Below are 17,952 nucleotides of genomic sequence, written 5' to 3'. Positions count from 1 at the left end.
TGATTTTATTTTATATATTATTGTTATGATGTATTGTGTTAGCGTTAATAATTCTGTTGGTAGCATAGAAGCCTTATAATTGATCAGGTTTAACAACTGCGCCGAAGCCCTCATCCACATCAAAGCGCAATACTTTGACGCCATCTAGTGTTTCAACTCGAGATCAATTCTAAATTCAAATCACTGCAACTATAAAGCCAAAATTTAATCATACAGCATTGAGCTGGGCTATTTTTATTTCTATTGTCTGATTCACAATGAATGTAGAACAGAATAGATACATACTGTACATACATACATACATACATACATACATACATACTGTACATACATACATACATACATACATACATACATACATACATACATACATACATACTGTACATACATACTGTACATACATGCTGTACATACATATTGTACATACATACATACATACATACATACATACATACTGTACATACATGCTGTACATACATACATACATGCATGCATACATACATACATACATACATACATACATACATACATACATACATACATACATACATACATACTGTACATACATGCTGTACATACATACATACATACATACATACATACATACATACTGTACATACATGCTGTACATACATACATACATACTGTACATACATACTGTACATACATGCTGTACATACATATTGTACATACATACATACATACATACATACATACATACATACATACATACTGTACATACATGCTGTACATACATACATACATACATGCATGCATGCATACATACATATATACATACATACATACATACATACATACATACATACATACATACTGTACATACATGCTGTACATACATACATACATACATGCATGCATGCATACATACATACATACATACATACATACATACATACATACATACATACATACATACTGTACATACATACTGTACATACATGCTGTACATACATACATACATACATACATACATACATACATACATACATACATACATACATACTGTACATACATACTGTACATACATGCTGTACATACATACATACATATATACATACATACATACATACATACATACATACATACATACATACATACATACATACATACATACATACATCAAATAGGCCTACAACCTCAAATATTTTTGTATCATAATTTTCATGCAATGTTATGCCATCATATCATGTCATATTTACAGTGTTTTTAAATAAATAATAAATGTATATACTACGGATAGTTGTCCACAGTTACCCATCTGCTGCTGTCAGTAATGTATTACATAACCTTACGTGCTCTTCCTATATGAGCACGTAGCGCCACCGTGAGGCCAAGACACAGTAACGTATCAGGAGCAGCAGGGCTGGGCGGCAGCGGGCTTGCAGAAGCAGAAGCAGCTGAAGCATCGCTGTTCATAAAGCCTCTACATATCGGATGCTGATTAGCAATAGAGCACCTGGTAAGTGAGATTTATATTCCTCAGCGTGTTTTTTATATCTGGCTGTCCCCGATGTCTCCCGCTCCTTCCTCAGCTCTGGAGATGGAGACGGTGAAAATGAGCATCTCTGTGTTTGCGCGACAAACCTATATGTCGTCCATAATGGGAGAGCCTTGGCTGCACATCAGCAGACAGCCTCCATAACCTGATCTGGTGTGTTTTAAAACACGTGATAATTGTTAGTTTGTCTAAATTAGCCTCTGTTTGGATTAAAGAGCGTGCGTAAGTGATTAGGGATAAAGGATCAATACGCTGTCTACAGATGACAAGTCTGTAATAAACACCCACGGCAGGTACATTGTAGCCTCACATGTATATACACTGTAGCTTCACATGTATATACACTATAAGGTGCATGATCACCGTAAAAGATTAGGTTATTGTGATTGGATATTCCTCTACAGATTTATTATATGACTCTATGATAATCGCTGGATGTAGACATGGCCTAACTGGGCTAATTTTCATGCTCTGTCATTGGCCGACTATAACCCATCGGCTGCCGTCGCTTGTAAGTACAGTTGATGTGTTGTCATCTCCAGAGGACATTTAAATCTGAGTGGATGGTGCCGTGCGTGGTCAAGCGTCTAAAGTGGAAATCTGGGCCACTAGAAGCCAGGCTTCTTGAAAGGGTTAACCCGTCCATCCCTCAGTATGGGAGAGGGAGGCTGTCATATCCCGTTCGGGTTGAGATGATGCACAAACAGGAGCCCCAGATATGACAAAGTGTGCGTAATTAAATCCCACTAATTCATCTATGGCTTCTTCAGAGCGTGAGTCAGCAAGGCCTGATACTCCTGCAGAGGGAGGACGGGCTCCTTGTTTCAGTGAAAAGAGCTGTTGTGCTGTTCCATGTGCATCATGGGAATTCTGACAACTGCATGGAGATCATATGAGAGCATCATGGGGACCAGAGATGTGAGGTTTCAAGAAAAAAAATTACTGCTCTCTGCCTTCCTGCCTCTGTCTGGCCCCCTGTGTGCTAGTGTGTGTGTGTGTGTGTTTGCATGTGTGCGTGCATGTGTGCTCTGTCTGACTTCCTGCACAGCATCCAACTTAATTAACTGTCCTAATGCACATGTATCTCTGTATTTCTGGATGTCATGTTTCACATTTTATCCTAAGTCATCCATCTCTTTGTAGAAATATCTGACTCCTCCTCCTCTTCTTCCTCAGTGGTGTGGCACTGGATTTGGTGACGGGGCAGGCGACTCTGCAGAGTATAACTCAGTTTGAGAGTTTAAAGAAGGATGACTGGAATTCTGTAAGCTGCTAGTCGATTTATTACACTTATAGTTAGTTTTTCTTTCATGTTGTTAGCTGCGCTAAAGTCAGAAAGAAGCATGTCAGTGCCTTCGGGTGATACCTAAAATAGATCTTGCACATATGACACTCACACAGATGTTTAAGTAATTTGCTTACTGTAATTGTATTAAGTAGCATGCCTCATTCACGCCTGTTAGCACTGTAAGAACATTTCTTTTTACTGATCTAAGCATGACTCATATAGACTCATCTAACCATGTTGCTGTTTTCAGCAGAGTGTATTAAGGGTCAAAGGTGAGCTATTGAGATGAGTCTGACTTCCTGGTTCCTGGTGAGCGGAGGGGGGACGCGTCATCGTCTCCCCAGGGAGATGATCTTTGTGGGAAGGGACGACTGTGAGCTTATGCTGCAGGTATACATTCATCAACAGTCATTCTTCCTGTGGCTGGATTATTATCTGAAGCACTGAGATTAGAATGGATTACAGTGATTGACTGGATTTTGTGTGATTTAGTCCCGCAGTGTGGACAAACAGCACGCTGTCATCAACTATGAGCCGAATACAGACGAACATAAAGTGAAGGACCTGGGCAGTTTAAATGGGGTGAGTTGCTGCTTTATAATCTGATTCTTTATACATTTATACTCATGTTGTTATGTAATTTTAAGAGTTTGATTTCAAAACCGAATAAGTCTGTTTTTCAGATTGTTTGCTTAAGTTCATGATTCAGCATCTCTGAACATCTCTAAACTATAGATAATGTTATTGGTGTAATCATCAAGCACTAAGATGTCCTCTATCTGTGATTTTTTTTCATTTCTAAGGCTGTCACTTGTTCAGGAGTAAATAAGGCTGATTTCATTTTCAGTACTGATGCCAGTTTGATACTTGGTAGTGATCACAAAATGATACTTTTTTGATACCTTGTTTTCATGAGAATAAACACATTTTTCTACAAATCTATTTTCATTTTACAAAATATGACAAAAAAGCAAAACTTGAAAACAATTTTAATATTGTCTTATCACAGATAAAACAGTGTAAAAATAACAAAATTATTATCAAAATCTGGTCAAAAACAAGACTAGGATTCTGACCAAACATTCGGTCCAAACATTTGATGACTGACAGTTTTCAGGATTCGGTGCACAAACAGCAGATAATCTTATTTGTGAACAAAGCTCTCACATGTTCTTAAACGCATTCTCTTTTTGTTTGCAGACATTTGTCAATGATGTCAGAATACAGGAGCAAATGTATGTCACGCTGAAAATTGATGACAAACTGAGGTTTGGATACGATATCCTTTGAATATTGTCTCGTATTATCTGTCAAGCCCAATGACACACAGCACAAGGTCAGTGAACATGGACAACACTGTAACTGTATCTGTTCTTAAATAGCTTTGCTCATTGCACTCTGCCTGCTGCATAATAGATAAGACTATCAGTGCATGGTTCTCACCCCTGCAAAGAGCTCACTGTCTTTTACCTTAACCTGCCTCACATACCAACCTGTTCACTGTGGTGCGAGGAGAGCTACATATTCCAGAGGAAGCCCTCAAGGTTAGACAGCACTTTGTGCATGTAGTGAGAAAACTTGTAGCCACAGTTCATGTGTTTACAGATGGGGTAAATATGCCTGCTCAAAAAAGTGCAGCCAGAAATTTCATGTATTTTTTCATCAGTTTGTAAAAAACAACTGAGACAACTGGAGTTTAGTCAAGGCGAGAAAAGAGTTCTGCTGAACTGGGTGAAATACACTTTTCAAGATGAATCTGACCAGGTAGCTTTAGAAAAGATAGGATTCATCTTAATGAAGTAGATGAAAGTCCAGCAGTATTATCCAGAATGTCTTTTTATTTATATACTATGACTGAGATCAGAAAAAGACAGAAATGCATATCCTGGATTTATGCACTATAACTTTTTGAGGCACTGAATGCTCAAACAAAATCTGCATGTATTTCTACATGATCACTAGCTTGAACGTCCTGCTTGGCCTCCGCCACTCTAAACTCTCTTTGCTGCTGTTGTCTCATCGATCAGCATGAGAAGTTCAGCAGCCAGCTTCAGCTGAACCAGAAGAGGCCTACAGAGGGGGAGTCATCTAAACCCTCTGAGGCAGCAGCAGCACCAGTGTGCGAGGGAGCCACGGCCAAGCCCTCCGAGGCCAGCAGGGCGGAGGAAAAGACGCCAGGTGAGAAGAATAAACCAGGATACTGTGCATGAGACACAGGTTACAATACTGTTTGAGCATGTCACTGACTCTGCAGCTGCAATTCAGGCATGACACATATGCAGCAGTCCAACCAGGAGCTTCGGGATAATATATTGATGATTGGCTATAGAGCTGCAATGATTAGTCGATGAATATTTTCAGCTTTTATGTGTCATATATGATGGTAAACTGAATATCTTTGGGATTTTGACTGTTGGTTGCACAAAAAAGAGGACATTTTAATACATCTCCCTGAGCTTTGGGAGTTATAACACACAACTCATACACTAAACGATTAATCCAGAAAATAATCAGCAGATTAATTGATAATTAAAATAACTGATCTGCTGCTTTTCTCTTTTTTATATCTTTGTATGCTGCATATCTTAGGCATATCTGTTTGCTGGACAAATCATGATTAAAATTAACAATATTGCAGCCCTAAAGTAGTTAGTAAAGTCAAATGACAGCCATTGGCCAAAATTAAGCAACTGTTGGATTTATGTCAGTCTACACTTCTTAAGCAGTTTTGAATCTTAAAGTTTTAGTAGATTTAGTTGCTATTCCCGTGTAAACTAAGTGAAAGGTCTGTTTTTTTCAGGGGATATAGCACTGTTGCATAGAGGTACACCCCTCTATGGCCAGCCTGCTTGGTGGGGAGATGGAGACACTGATCACCAGCACTCTGGGAGGCCCGAAGAAAAGAACGCAGACCGGAAGAGAGAAAAAGCTGAAACAGGTATTTACTATTCTGCATACATGTTACGTGAAAGATACTACTGTATGTTATTAAGTAGTTGAGGCAATAATTAATATCTCAATTTTTGCTACTTGGCTATTAGCTATGAAGATGATCAGTTTTGATAAATACTGTAATACTACTTCCCTTATGCTTAATTGCGCTAATTCTGACAGACACCAAGAAAAACACAGAGATCCAAAAGTCTGCCCTGCAAACACCCTCCAATCAAGAGCCGAGCTACTTTGAGATCCCAACCAAGGATACTCCCTCAGCAGGTAAAGTGAGTGGTGAGGCCCCCTCTCGAGAACAAGAGGCTGGTGCTTCTGCTGCAGAGCCCGTCCATGGCCATGCTTCTTTCACTATTGAGTTTGACCCTGGGGCAGGTAAAGTGACGGTCAAAGATCGAGTGGCTAAGGTGGGCCCAGAGACCAGGCCACGTCCTAAAAGGGGTGTGGGGGAGGAGCTGAGTCCACTTCAGACAGCCATGGTAGCGGCGGAGGTTAAAGTTGCAGATTGGTTGGCCCAGAATGAGCTGCCACTGGCTCTCAAAGAGACGGTTGCAGAGGATGATGGAGAAAGTGTGAAGAGCGATGTACCTGTGCAACTTAGGAGTCTTAAAGGTGTGTGCATCTGTATTTAACATAAGATGTGTGTATTGCTTGTATTGCCTCTTGCCTCTTTCTTTTCATTCTGACTCATTACCTCCTTCTATGCCTCTCCCATGCCAGACAGTAAACATGAGGATGGCACACAGAGTGACTCAGAGAATGCACTTGGGGAGCAGCGCAGGGCTGCAGCTCTTGAGGAGCGCTCATGGGGACTTTGGGGCGGTACAGGGATGAAGATCAGAGAGGGCCGTGCTAACGTACCAGAGGGGCTCTTTGCAGAGGAAGACAGTCCTGCGCGCCGTCGCAAGTCTTCGACTTCCAAAGTGGCAAGTGGATTTGTGGAGAGGCGACGTGGCTCGGCACCACATCAGCAGAGTGGTCGTGATGAATGCTATCACCATGGAGATGACTATAGTGACAGAGGGACCTACACCATTGAACTGGAGAATGGAGATCATGAAGAAGAAGAGGCCAGGAAAATGATTGACAAGGTGGGGAAGAAGAAACTTATAATGTACCTCTTTTCTTTTCTGTCTTTTTCTTTTCTTTTTTTGTAAACAGATTCTAATTTCATCATAAAAGAATCATCTTATACATGTATGTGTATGCTTCACTTGTGTGTATGTGTGTATGGTTCAGGTGTTTGGTGTGGATGAGCAGGAGGCTGTGTGTGTGTCCAGGCTGGGGAGTACTGACCAAAGAGAGAGGCTCCCCACCCAGAGGTCTGGTACCAGAGACAGAGGAAAGCCAGGGCGCATGGAGACAGAGGTGCAAAAACTGAAAGCATTCTTCTAAAGTCTACTTAAAGAACTGTCTGGTGACTGATGGCTGAAGATTTGCAATCTAAAATGTCTCATCTTTAGCAGTGTTGACCAAATACTTTTCCCTTGTATCCTTCCTTCTATCTTTGTCCAGGTCCTGTCTGAGGAATTGGTGGTGGGTGGTCCTCGCTGGGTCTCGCAGTGGGCTACTCTAGCTGCCAGCCACATTAGGACAGACCCTGAGGGATCAGGTGGCGAGAGTCATGTCATGGTCACAGAGGACAGAGGTACATGTGTAAACTGTCATCAAACAGGGGAGAGTATTCCTTTCCTAGGATTCAGATAAATATTGCAATAACTTCAGGATGTTTTTTAAAATTTGAAGCCACACTATATACCTTTTGAAAGAAAAGAAAATATTTCACCTAGAAATGAAAAAGTGAACTTGTAAGAAAAAAATGTACCCTTGCATAATTCAATACACTCAGGGATTCTGAAGGTACAGCCTCACTTAGTCTGGTATGGCCAGTAGCTTGTAGTGGCTAATGTTAGCTAATGTTAGCAAACTTTAGGGAGATTGCTGTGTAACTGATATTACTGAGTCATTACTGAGAATCCCCCCTTTGATAGTCTCTTCTTTATCTTTGATCTGTTGACTTTCCTTTTGTCAGAGTTTCTGACATACAGCTATTAATGTTTTTCCCCCTCAAGCTTCATGTCTATGCTTTAATGAACAAATTCACATAGGGGCTTTCTCTAAGGGATCCCTACACACATTTTTAGCACCAGTAAAAATGACTGCTTCACAATACATTTAAGTATTAAGAACATAATTACATCTCATGGTTCATCTGATAGAAAGAGATTTGCTGTATTAAAACCACAGCACAGATTGCTACCAGTGCACCAATTCTAGTAGTATACCATTAATACACCTTCATCTCAGAACTCACTTTGCTAATAATTTTTCTCTTATTTCAGCTGAAATAAGTGAGTCTAGCCACTCCTTTGCCTCATCTGGCTACACAGAGCGTAAGAGGAGAACTCTTCCCCAGCTGCCTGGTGAGGAGGTTGCCCTAGGGAGGAGGACCCCAGGTTCAGGCCTGCGTTCAGATATGGAGAAACAGGACACAGAGCTACAAGAGAAGGAGAACCAGGGGGAGAAGATGACCAGGGGGAAGAATCGGCCTGGTCACAGCACAGGGGGTGTGGGCAGCCCTAGTCGCTCCTCCCCAGCCAAGTCGCAGGATAGTGGTGGTGGGAAAACAGGCCAGCCAGGTGTATTGGCCAAGCTCCCTCCTCGTCCAATGACCAGCGGGGAGAAGAGAATGGAGGAGGCACGGAGGAGGAAAAAGGAAGAGGAGAAGGCCAGGGAAAGTTGTGGAAAACCATTGTTGAGGCAGGAGAGTTTTACTGTGGAGAAACCAAGCTCCAACGTGCCCATTGAGCTCATACCACGTATTGATGGGCTCACAGGTAGCAGAACTCAGAGTAAGGAGGCTGGCATCGACAGTGCGACACTGCAGAAAGACTCCGAGGCTGTTGCCGCCTTTTTAGAGACCACTGTATCAGACCAAGGTGATCCGATAAGTCAGTCCATTGAAGGCTCCATGTCACCAGAGTCAGACGTGGACACAACCAGCACAGTAAGCCAGGCTGACGGAGCAAGGAAAGTTGTCCACAAACGCCGGACTCTTGCAGGACAGCAGAAGGAGAAAACCGTAGTGTGCTCATCCAGCAAAAGCTCCACTGTTGGCCGAGAGACCCAAGACAGGAGGGTCAAGACTAGAACATCTGCTCCTCAGCAGCCCAGCCGTCCCTGGACATCTCTGGACCTCACTGATGATGACATCAACTCCAACTCACTCTTCTCTGACTCCCAGCCCACCTCCACACAGGAATCCAGAGGCTCTCATGCCAGATCCCAGACAGGGAGCACAACAGTGGGGGCCAGCACCAAATCTAGTAGGGCTAAGATCACCCAGGCACCTGCCTCCTCTGCAGCCAGTAAAGCCACCAGTGTCCCCAAGCCCAGGCCCACCAGGGCATCCCTGCTGAGGAGAGCCCGGCTGGGGGACTCATCTGACACTGAACCTGCTGATCTTGACCGGATGTCAGTGGCCTCTGAGGCCTCCACCGCTAGTTCCACATCCAGGACAGGAATGGCAAGAAGGGGAATGTCCAGAATAGAGGCTCTGGCACAGCCAAGGAGGCCAAGAGTAGGCTCCCCATCTGCCCAGAGTGACTCAGAGGCCACTGTAACAAGGAGTAGAGGTCTGGGGGCCCGGAGTGCTGCAGGTGATTATGCCATCAGACAAGGTCTAAGAGGGTCCAATATGACCTCTATGTCTGGACCCAGAGCCAGGGCTAACAGTGCCTCCAAGCTGCCTGACAAAAATAAAGGCACCTCCTCATATGGAAATGTCACACCTGCATGTAAGTATTGTTCTCAGCAGTAAACATGCTCTGATGTCAATGTTTCAATGGTCATTTTCACTGCAAAAATATTATACAATTACCTATAAAAAAACCCTGCTTGTACAACTAACAGTCTCTTAAAAATCAGCCAAAAACTTTGCTACACATTTCAAGCGCCATCTAAACTTACCTTCCATTTTTTCCTTAGCTGGCACACGGTGGCGCCGTGTACCCATGGAATATGCCTCCACCTCAGAGGACGAGTATGGCTCAAACCGCCACACATCCAAACAGGGCCACACACGGCCATTCCCCTCTACTCGAGTAGCCCAGCTCGGAGGTTCAGCCCCAGCTACTCCTAGTCCTACAGGACTGGCTGCCTTGAAGCAGAATTCCAGGGAACAGGACGAATATATGAGAGACTGGACAGCACACAGTGAGGAAATAGCCAGGTACGTAGGTGAGAGGTACTGCAGTGCAGTTGGAGAGCAGTGATGAGTCATGATAACAGGTTTAAGGCCCTTATTAAATTGTTAAATATGCTATCTGTAGGCTAGGCATTGTTTTGGATAGATTGTCATGAAATTTTGTTGGAGGATAAATCCTACTGACTTTGGTGAAATATCTCAGCATCCACTTGATGGATTTCCGCAAACCTTTTACAGACATTAATGGTTCCCAAACCATGTATCCTAACATTGGTGATTCCTGCTTTGCCCCTAAAGCCAACAAGAGGTTGGCATTTGCAGTTTTCAGTGAAATCGGCCATGGATCGCCATTACATTTGGTGCAGACATTCATGTTCCCCCCAGGATGAATTGCAACAACTTTGGTTATCCCTTAACTTTCCATCACCAAGTCAAAATTTTAATCTGGTTTATGACCAAATACCTGCAAAACTAATGGCATTCCCATCAGCCTTAGCTGTACTTTGTGTTCAGTGCTAATTAACAAGTAGTAGAATAAGATGGTGAACATGGTAAACATGTTAGCATGCTGAAGTCAACATTTTGCTCAAAGCACCGCTGTCATCAGATACAGCCTCATAGAGCCACTAGCCACAAGCCAGTCTTGTTGGAAATGATTTTTGATGGTTATGAGCTATTGTATGAAGTTAATGAAATGAAGATCAAAGAAAAAAGATTGGTTGCGCATATATGATTGATGGTCTTTTCATATTTGTGTTTCTTCAACAGAATTAGCCAAGACCTAGCCAAAGACCTAGCCATGCTTGCCCGAGAGATTCATGATGTAGCTGGAGAGATCGACTCAGTCAGTCCTGCAGCCACTGACCCTGGAGCTCTGGTATCATCAAAACATTATACAGTACAGCAAAACATTGTTTCTCTATCATGGTTCTCATTTATTTGCTGCTACCCAGATTAAAACTGTTCTTAACAAAACAGAGTTTTACAAATTATGTAGAAAGAACAGTGCAAAAATATAATCTGATAAAGTAACATTCCTTTTGTATGCATTTTAATTCTGTTTTAGTTGGAGGAGCGTGTCTTTGATGACAACTTGGACCTGGGTGGTCCCACCACAGATCAAAGCAGCAGTCTGGCAACCAATGGGCGGCCTGTTGAGCTCCGACCCAGGGTCTCTAGTGGACACGGGTCCCGCTCCATCCGCCGACAGACATGGAACAGAGATGATGTGAGACCCTCTTTCAATATTAAAAATCATTGAGTCCTCAAAATGCACCTAGGCTCTTGGCATACCATGGGGGTATTCTAGTTGTAAAACACAGATGTTTTTTGTCATCAGGTATTATAAATATGAACAAAGCAAGAACCCTGTGAAGTTACAGTATATATACTTTACTGTGTGTAATATGTAAAATGTAGTCACTCCACTGAAATTAAAGTCTTAAAATGTATGACACACAAAGTTAGTCTTGATTCTTCTACAAATTATCTTTGTTATAATAGATTTCCAAACAAGGGCAAGAAGAGAGTGACACATCATTGTGATTATTATGGATGATCAAAATTTGGACACACCTTCCCATTCACTGGAATGAGAAAGTGTGTCCAAAGGTTTTAATGACACTGTGTATTAAAACAATATTATGTAAATCTAAATTATTATCACAATTAATGTCAAAGTTTTCTCCACCTCAGTTTCTACCTCAACTGTTTAGTTGATGGTGTTGATAATTTACTGTTAGAACACATTATAGTATATCATAAGATCAACACGTCACTATGTACCACAGTTTGCCACTAGAGGGAGCTCCTTACATGCTAACCATGCTAACTCAAATGATTCTACTTAATAAAAATGACACTGAGTGTTTCTTTACATTATCCATCAGGCGGTGCTAGATAGTTTACTACTAGCATCTGTGAATCAACTGTCAACTAGGATACGTCAGACTGTCGACAAAACAACCTGCAAAATCAGGTGAGCATCATGCTACATCATGGTCATATTACAGGGACATTGCTCCTTGAAGGGATGTGATGTCATGCTAATTTGTTGTGTATTTGATACTTGCAATACTCAGAAAATGGTAGGGTAGAATTATAAATAGGAATATACTGTATATTGTTATTTTGTTTTTTATGTTGAAACTAGGCCAACTAGCACAGTTTGAGTGGCACATCACAAAGGTCATCCAGCTACATATCTTACTCATGATCACACACAGGATGACAACTCAAAGGCCTTTTTTCATTCCTACGATATGCTCACCACCCAAAAATGAAATAAATTTTTCAGTCACTTAATACTTCATCTATCAAGAGCTACATTGAACATATTTTCATGTATTTTACTTTAATCTATTTTTGCTTCAACCTGGTCTCCAGGATCCTTTTCAAGGATAAAGAACGGAAATGGGAAGAGATTGAGAACAAACTGCAGGCAGAGCATGACTCCTTACTACTCAAGAGCTCCAACAAGGTGAGGAGTCTTTCTCCTTTTTACACTGTTTTCATTTTTTATCTGCTAAAGGCTACCAAAGGATTGCACTAAAAGCTTAAGGCATGTTGTGTTTTTAAAAAGTAAAAACCTCTGTTCATAATAATCCTGTGTTATTAATCATGGCTGGCTGCGGCTCTAAAGAAAAAAGGTCACAGTGAAAAAAGTGAAAGTGTGCATGCGTTTTGCAGTCATTTATGGTTGCGCTACTCCCCTCTGATGTCTATGGTTCACTGTGGGTGGAGCTCTAGTTGACGACAACTACACTCATTACGTAACTGTAAGTGCGATAAAAGCTTCGGTAGTAAAAAGCCAATGAGAGTAATTTAATCCATGCAAAGGATGGACAGACACCAGAGGGGGGTGCATGGACCAACTATTTATGCATTGAATTAAAATGTGCTATATCAGGATAGGTAACATTATCGGGATATGAGATTTTGGTCATATTGCCTAGCCCTATGGACAGTCATAATTTTTGCAAGTGTAAAGATGTGCAATGTACTTGACAGCTGTGAAGGAACAATGATCAGACACAGGTTATTCAAGGAAGTCTAATCAGTGTAATGTTTGCTTTTTGGCATTACTTTAAATGAATTAACACAAAAAGACAGAGAGTGAAAGGCAATTCGTTATGGCTACAGTAATTAAATATTTTGCCTTAGAATTTATTCACGTCAGTAATCCATTAGCTTTCCACTGAATGGGATTAATGCCATACAGTATCAAATCCACTCTCTTTCTTTGTAGTTGTGCAAATCACAAAATATCTGATTACTTACTGAAGCAATCATAGTGAGTGCTGAAAGCATTACAGCTGTCTGGGGGATCAAATCAAAGATACTTTAGTCAGTTGCACATGCCATTAAGATTACCATGCTAAATTCCTATTTTGGAGAAGAGAGAACACCAGATATGGTTGATTTGATGGAGAGAAAAGACTTATGAGCTGTTGTTGCAGGTGCAAAAAGTTAGAGTCCTAAGAACTACTGCCTCTCTCCAGGGGCAGGGTCATAAATCCTGCTTTTAACCCAGTCTGGCCTCGTGTGAACCCCTGAAGAGATATGTCTATCCACTGCGCTGTCACAGGGCTCATAAAGCATTACTGAGTGTCTGCGGCTCCGCTCCAAACTTATTTCTGCAGCAACGAGGAGATGACTTGAGTTGATTTATTTTGTGTATGAACTTTCACTTCCTCACTTCCTGGACGAGCTCTTATTTTTTTTTAATTTATGTTCTCTTAATAGGAGATTTCAACTATTATTCAAGACCTGAAGAGAGTGGAAAGACAACTGCTTGGTATGGATCAGATGCTTCTCTTAAAGCTGCTACAATCAATATTCTTTACAATAACAATGGATCAAATGACTATGTGTCATGTGAAGGATGTCACTCATAATGATGAAACCACAGAATTATCATCCGACTCTGCTGATGTCCTCAACCCCACAGAGTGTTCTAGCTTCTGTCAGCCCAGTGTTTTAGTTTTGGTTTCCCATCCGCAGTTTTACTGTTTTGGTTCATTTTCATGGCTCTCATAGCATAATTTCTGGCTGCAGCAGGTACCTGTGTTCAGCGAAAAATCTCTAAAAACCCACTGAACACTACCCGCTCAGCACCCAAATGGCTGACTTAGCAACTAGCTGGTGAGCATAGCATAGCATGTTGCAGTCAGATATGTCCCTCAGGAGTTAGTTGACATGAAAAACAGAGCTGGAAGGAGAGTGAATGTTTTGCATTTTTACATTCTTACATTCATCATTCGGGCACAAACACAACTTCAAATGAATGCTAATGTTGCTCCTTATCTGCTAGATGCTAACAAGTTAAACTTAAACTAACTTGCTGATAATATGTCAATGTTGTATTCACAGTTTGTTGGCCAAAATGTTATTGCAAGTTTTTAGTGAACTATGACATGCAGTTTTAAGTGTACAAGTGTATTTTTTGCAGTTTGGAAGCATGTTAAATTGAAGAGCACTTATTTTGAATTTTTGTTCTGCTCCAATCTAACAGCCATTGATATGATGGTGGATCCAGATGGCACCCTGGATGCCCTGTCCAGCTTGGGCCTGACCAGCCCTCTGACCGACCAGAAGATCAGTCCTGGGACCCAGCAGGGGGCGTCAGTGCTGCATCCTGGAGCAGAAGCTTCCTCCAGCACACTCTCAGCCTCCAAGCAAGAAGGAACCACTGCTGAACCGCAGGGACAGTCAGACCATGCGCAGGTGGCAGAGCGAGACCCAGGGCCAAAACCTACTTCGAGATCTTATAACTGAGGACTAGTTTAAAATGCATCCTTTATGTGGGACTTATCTTGAAGCCCTCAGAAGAAAACCTCAGTGCGAAGTTAAAAGATTTTGAAGTATTTGGTTTCAGATGAGGTGAAAGAAGGAGAGCGATGCCTGTTCCATTTGAATGCCTGACTTCCTGATCTATCAATCAAACTGATTCATGATGGGACTTTGTAAAAGTCCAACACTTTTAAAATAACAGTTTTTGGGATGTCAAATATACAGTATGAAAACATTAAAGTATTATTTGGTTGGCTGATGAAGAAGCTATGACTAATATACAGTAACTCATCTGTGTTTTTGTGTTGCAGCGCATTCTTATTATCCATTATCCTTAAAGACATGAAAAAAGAACAGATGTTAAAGATCACAGGACAGAATGAGGTAATTTTTCCTAATTCCTGTTTGGATTCTTTTACTAGATTTTGTTCTTGTTCCAAATCAGAGCATCTCTAACTTTTACAAAAAAAAAAGTGAAACTAATTCTTTCCTTTATATTATGAGCCTTGAAATCCTTGTATCCGAATCATAAGCTTGTCAGTCAGCTGACTTGATGCCAGTGCAGAGACCCAAAGTAGGAAGGTGCAATGGTGTCAAAAAACCCTTCAGCAGAGGTGTGTGTGAAAAGTGTTCTTCTATCCTGCCATAGACTAACTTATAAAAAATAAATATATTGTCAACCTGTTGCAATTGCAATTCCCAAGCCTGTCTCAGTAATGATATTCCATCAGAAAAGGCTGTGTTGCTTACTAGCTGGGGAAAGAACTGGTTATGTACAATATGTACCTGTGTATGTTAATAATGTTTATCATAGTTAAATCAAAAACTCCAATCCATGCCTTTTTTTTCTTGTGGCGATGTAATTTGAAACCAGTGTATCAAAGATAGACAATGTGTGTTAATAGATACTATAAAATCCAAATGTAGCTCCCAGAAAGGTTTTCCTCTTCCAAATGTATTTTGTCACAAGTGCCCTGGATTAAACAATCATTACCATCGGAAAGCAGAGATGTTACAGTTTATAGTAGAGGGGGAAGTAAAAATGTTTCTTTGCACATTTCAAAGCTAATATATGTTAATATTCATCTCTGAGGGACCAGGACATCATGTGCCCCTATGACGCTCCTTTATCATGTCGATGTCCGTGACCAAAAACGAAGCAGGGTTGACAGCCAGCTGCCTGTAGAGGAGTGTTTTGTCAAATTATTTTCTGATCACAAACAAAGTGTTGTGTTTGAACCAGCATAGACAGGGGCTACCTCCGAGTCCTGCAGCTGCAATTTATCGATAACGATGCAATGGAAGGATGGACAGTGTAATGACTGTAGGTTTTCCAATGTCTTGCCTCATATCAATGTTTACACATGAATGTAACCTGATCAGAACTGTTGAAAAAGATTTTAGCCAAAACAACTTTAATAAAGATGAATAATTGCATTTTGTGCTCAGCACCTACTGTGCTTTGTCCTTAATTCTGTTTGAGCATTTTGGGGAATTTTTGTTTGGATGTTTTGTATGAAGTTCTTTTTTTCTTTGTAATGATGTTAGGTTCCATGTTGACCTTGCAATACCTGTGTATTGTTTGTCTCATTTCCAATAAAATGCATGATAATCATGAGCTATCTTTTGTTTTGTTTTGTTTTTTTACATAAATTCCAGTACAATTGTGCAGTTTTGATAAAAATGGCACTAAAATTATTTTTGATAGTGGTGAAAAGCAACAAAGGTAATAAGAAAGTGCATCTATTCAATTACTGTACTCAGTACAGTTTTGAGGTACATGTACTTTACTTGAATACTGTCATTTTATTCCTCTTCATGCTACCTCTACTACATTTCAGAGGGAAATATTGTACTTTTTATTTCAGTACATTTATATGGCAGCTGTAGTTACCAATTTGCAGATTTACATTTTACATGCAAAACATTTAAGTTTATAAAATATGAAGCATTGTTAGGTTAAATGACCCAGCAATATATAAAATAGTTAAAAAATGTTCTCCACCACGATCAGCTATAACATTAAAATGCTTCTTACATTTATGATAATAATAATATAATACAGTAACAGTCTAAAAAGGTCATTCTGCATTATTAATGATTTTACTTTGATACTTAAAGTGCATTTTGCTGATACTCCTTCTGTACTTTTACTCAAATAACATTTTGAATCTTTTACTTGTGATAGCGTATTTTTAGTCAAAAGTACCTCAGTACTTCTTCGGCCGTATTCAGACCGAATCAGGCGGTGCGGCGAAAACGCCAGTCCTCTCATTCATTTGAATGGGGGTAGTGCGGTTCGGCCGCGGTCCGGTGCGGCGCCGCAGCGGCCAAAACGGCCAGAGTCCAAAAGTTGAGCCAGAGTCAACTTTTGGAGAAATGCAATCAGACGTCACTGCGGCTGAAGGCTGCGGTGACCAATCACAGCCGGAGATCATACTGATCAGCGTTTTAAACTCTGCCATGAGGGAGAACAAAGACGCTACTAGGGTGAGGGGAGGACATTTCTCTTCACTTGATAACGTCAAAAGTAAAGTTAGACTTTGCTGTTGGCTTCCCGACTCATTTTAAAAAAGACGAGAGAAAAAGAGAGAGACAGAGAGAGAGCTGTGGTCGAGCGAGCTAGAGAGTGAATGAAGAGAGGGAGCACTGGCAGCGAGAAGGCCGGTGAATCAGAGCAATAAAACGTTATTTTCTGATTGTTTCACAGCAGTTCCTTCTAGAGCACAAACAAACACACCCAAAACCCCCCATATCTCCATTGACCCTGCGGCTAAACACCGCACCGCCTGATTTGGTCTGAATACGGCCTTCCACCACTAGTTTTTGATCATATATTCCAGAGAAAATGATTATTTCAAGCCCTACTCTACAAAAAGTGAATTACTTCATTAACGTTTCCACATCCTCCTTCTCATTGCCACAGAAACTCCTCTGGGTTGCCATTACAACCTTCCAGATCCTTCCTCCACAAGCAGCCCAGTCTCCTTCCCTGTCAGTGTCTGGCCTCTCTCACGCTTTGCATAGGCAGACACACACGACAAATGAGGTTTTAGAGGCCTCACTGCCAGAGTCACTGCACTACTAATTGTATGTCTCCAGATATTCTGCTCCACTTCCTTAATCCTAAAAGCTGTGTCAGGGTTTTTCTCCCTTGCGGACAACATTCACCAAGGCTGCTAGTGCACTTCAACGCAT

The 17,952-nt window shown here is 41.2% G+C and overlaps 1 protein-coding gene across 4 annotated transcripts; it reads left to right on the top strand.

Annotated features, from left to right (window-relative positions):
- Positions 1-1,184: 1,184 nt before the first annotated feature.
- On the top strand, positions 1,185-16,374 carry cep170ab (centrosomal protein 170Ab). 4 transcript variants are annotated; one of them, XM_044346752.1, is made up of 21 exons: positions 1,185-1,480; positions 2,290-2,437; positions 2,696-2,783; positions 3,058-3,197; positions 3,300-3,389; positions 4,008-4,086; positions 4,293-4,351; positions 4,835-4,985; positions 5,608-5,745; positions 5,922-6,368; positions 6,477-6,847; positions 6,996-7,124; positions 7,272-7,404; positions 8,099-9,553; positions 9,744-9,987; positions 10,732-10,840; positions 11,030-11,191; positions 11,853-11,941; positions 12,349-12,442; positions 13,708-13,759; positions 14,477-16,374. In XM_044346752.1, exons 4-21 carry the CDS (start codon positions 3,093-3,095, stop codon positions 14,737-14,739), a joined length of 4,170 nt encoding a protein of 1,389 aa, XP_044202687.1. In that variant the 5' UTR covers positions 1,185-1,480; positions 2,290-2,437; positions 2,696-2,783; positions 3,058-3,092; the 3' UTR covers positions 14,740-16,374. The 4 variants fall into 4 exon arrangements, with proteins under 4 accessions (XP_044202687.1, XP_044202688.1, XP_044202686.1 ...); XM_044346754.1 differs by lacking the exon at positions 2,290-2,437 and having other exon boundaries at positions 1,186-1,480; positions 5,922-6,023; positions 6,132-6,368; XM_044346753.1 differs by lacking the exon at positions 2,290-2,437 and having other exon boundaries at positions 3,061-3,197.
- Positions 16,375-17,952: the final 1,578 nt, after the last annotated feature.

This window comes from Thunnus albacares, chromosome 3, assembly GCF_914725855.1.
Source record: "Thunnus albacares chromosome 3, fThuAlb1.1, whole genome shotgun sequence".
Lineage (NCBI taxonomy): Eukaryota > Metazoa > Chordata > Actinopteri > Scombriformes > Scombridae > Thunnus > Thunnus albacares.
The sequence above is the reverse complement of the archived record's forward strand: the minus strand, read 5'-3'. Positions and strand labels throughout refer to the sequence as shown.

Excerpts from the sequence above, each read along its gene's own strand:
- cep170ab (XM_044346753.1), top strand. The coding sequence starts at position 3,093 with ATGAGTCTGACTTCCTGGTTCCTGGTGAGCGGAGGGGGGACGCGTCAT. Across the intron at positions 9,554-9,743 it reads TGGAAATGTCACACCTGCAT|CTGGCACACGGTGGCGCCGT; the intron begins GTAAGTATTGTT and ends TTTTTTCCTTAG. Across the intron at positions 11,942-12,348 it reads AAAACAACCTGCAAAATCAG|GATCCTTTTCAAGGATAAAG; the intron begins GTGAGCATCATG and ends CCTGGTCTCCAG.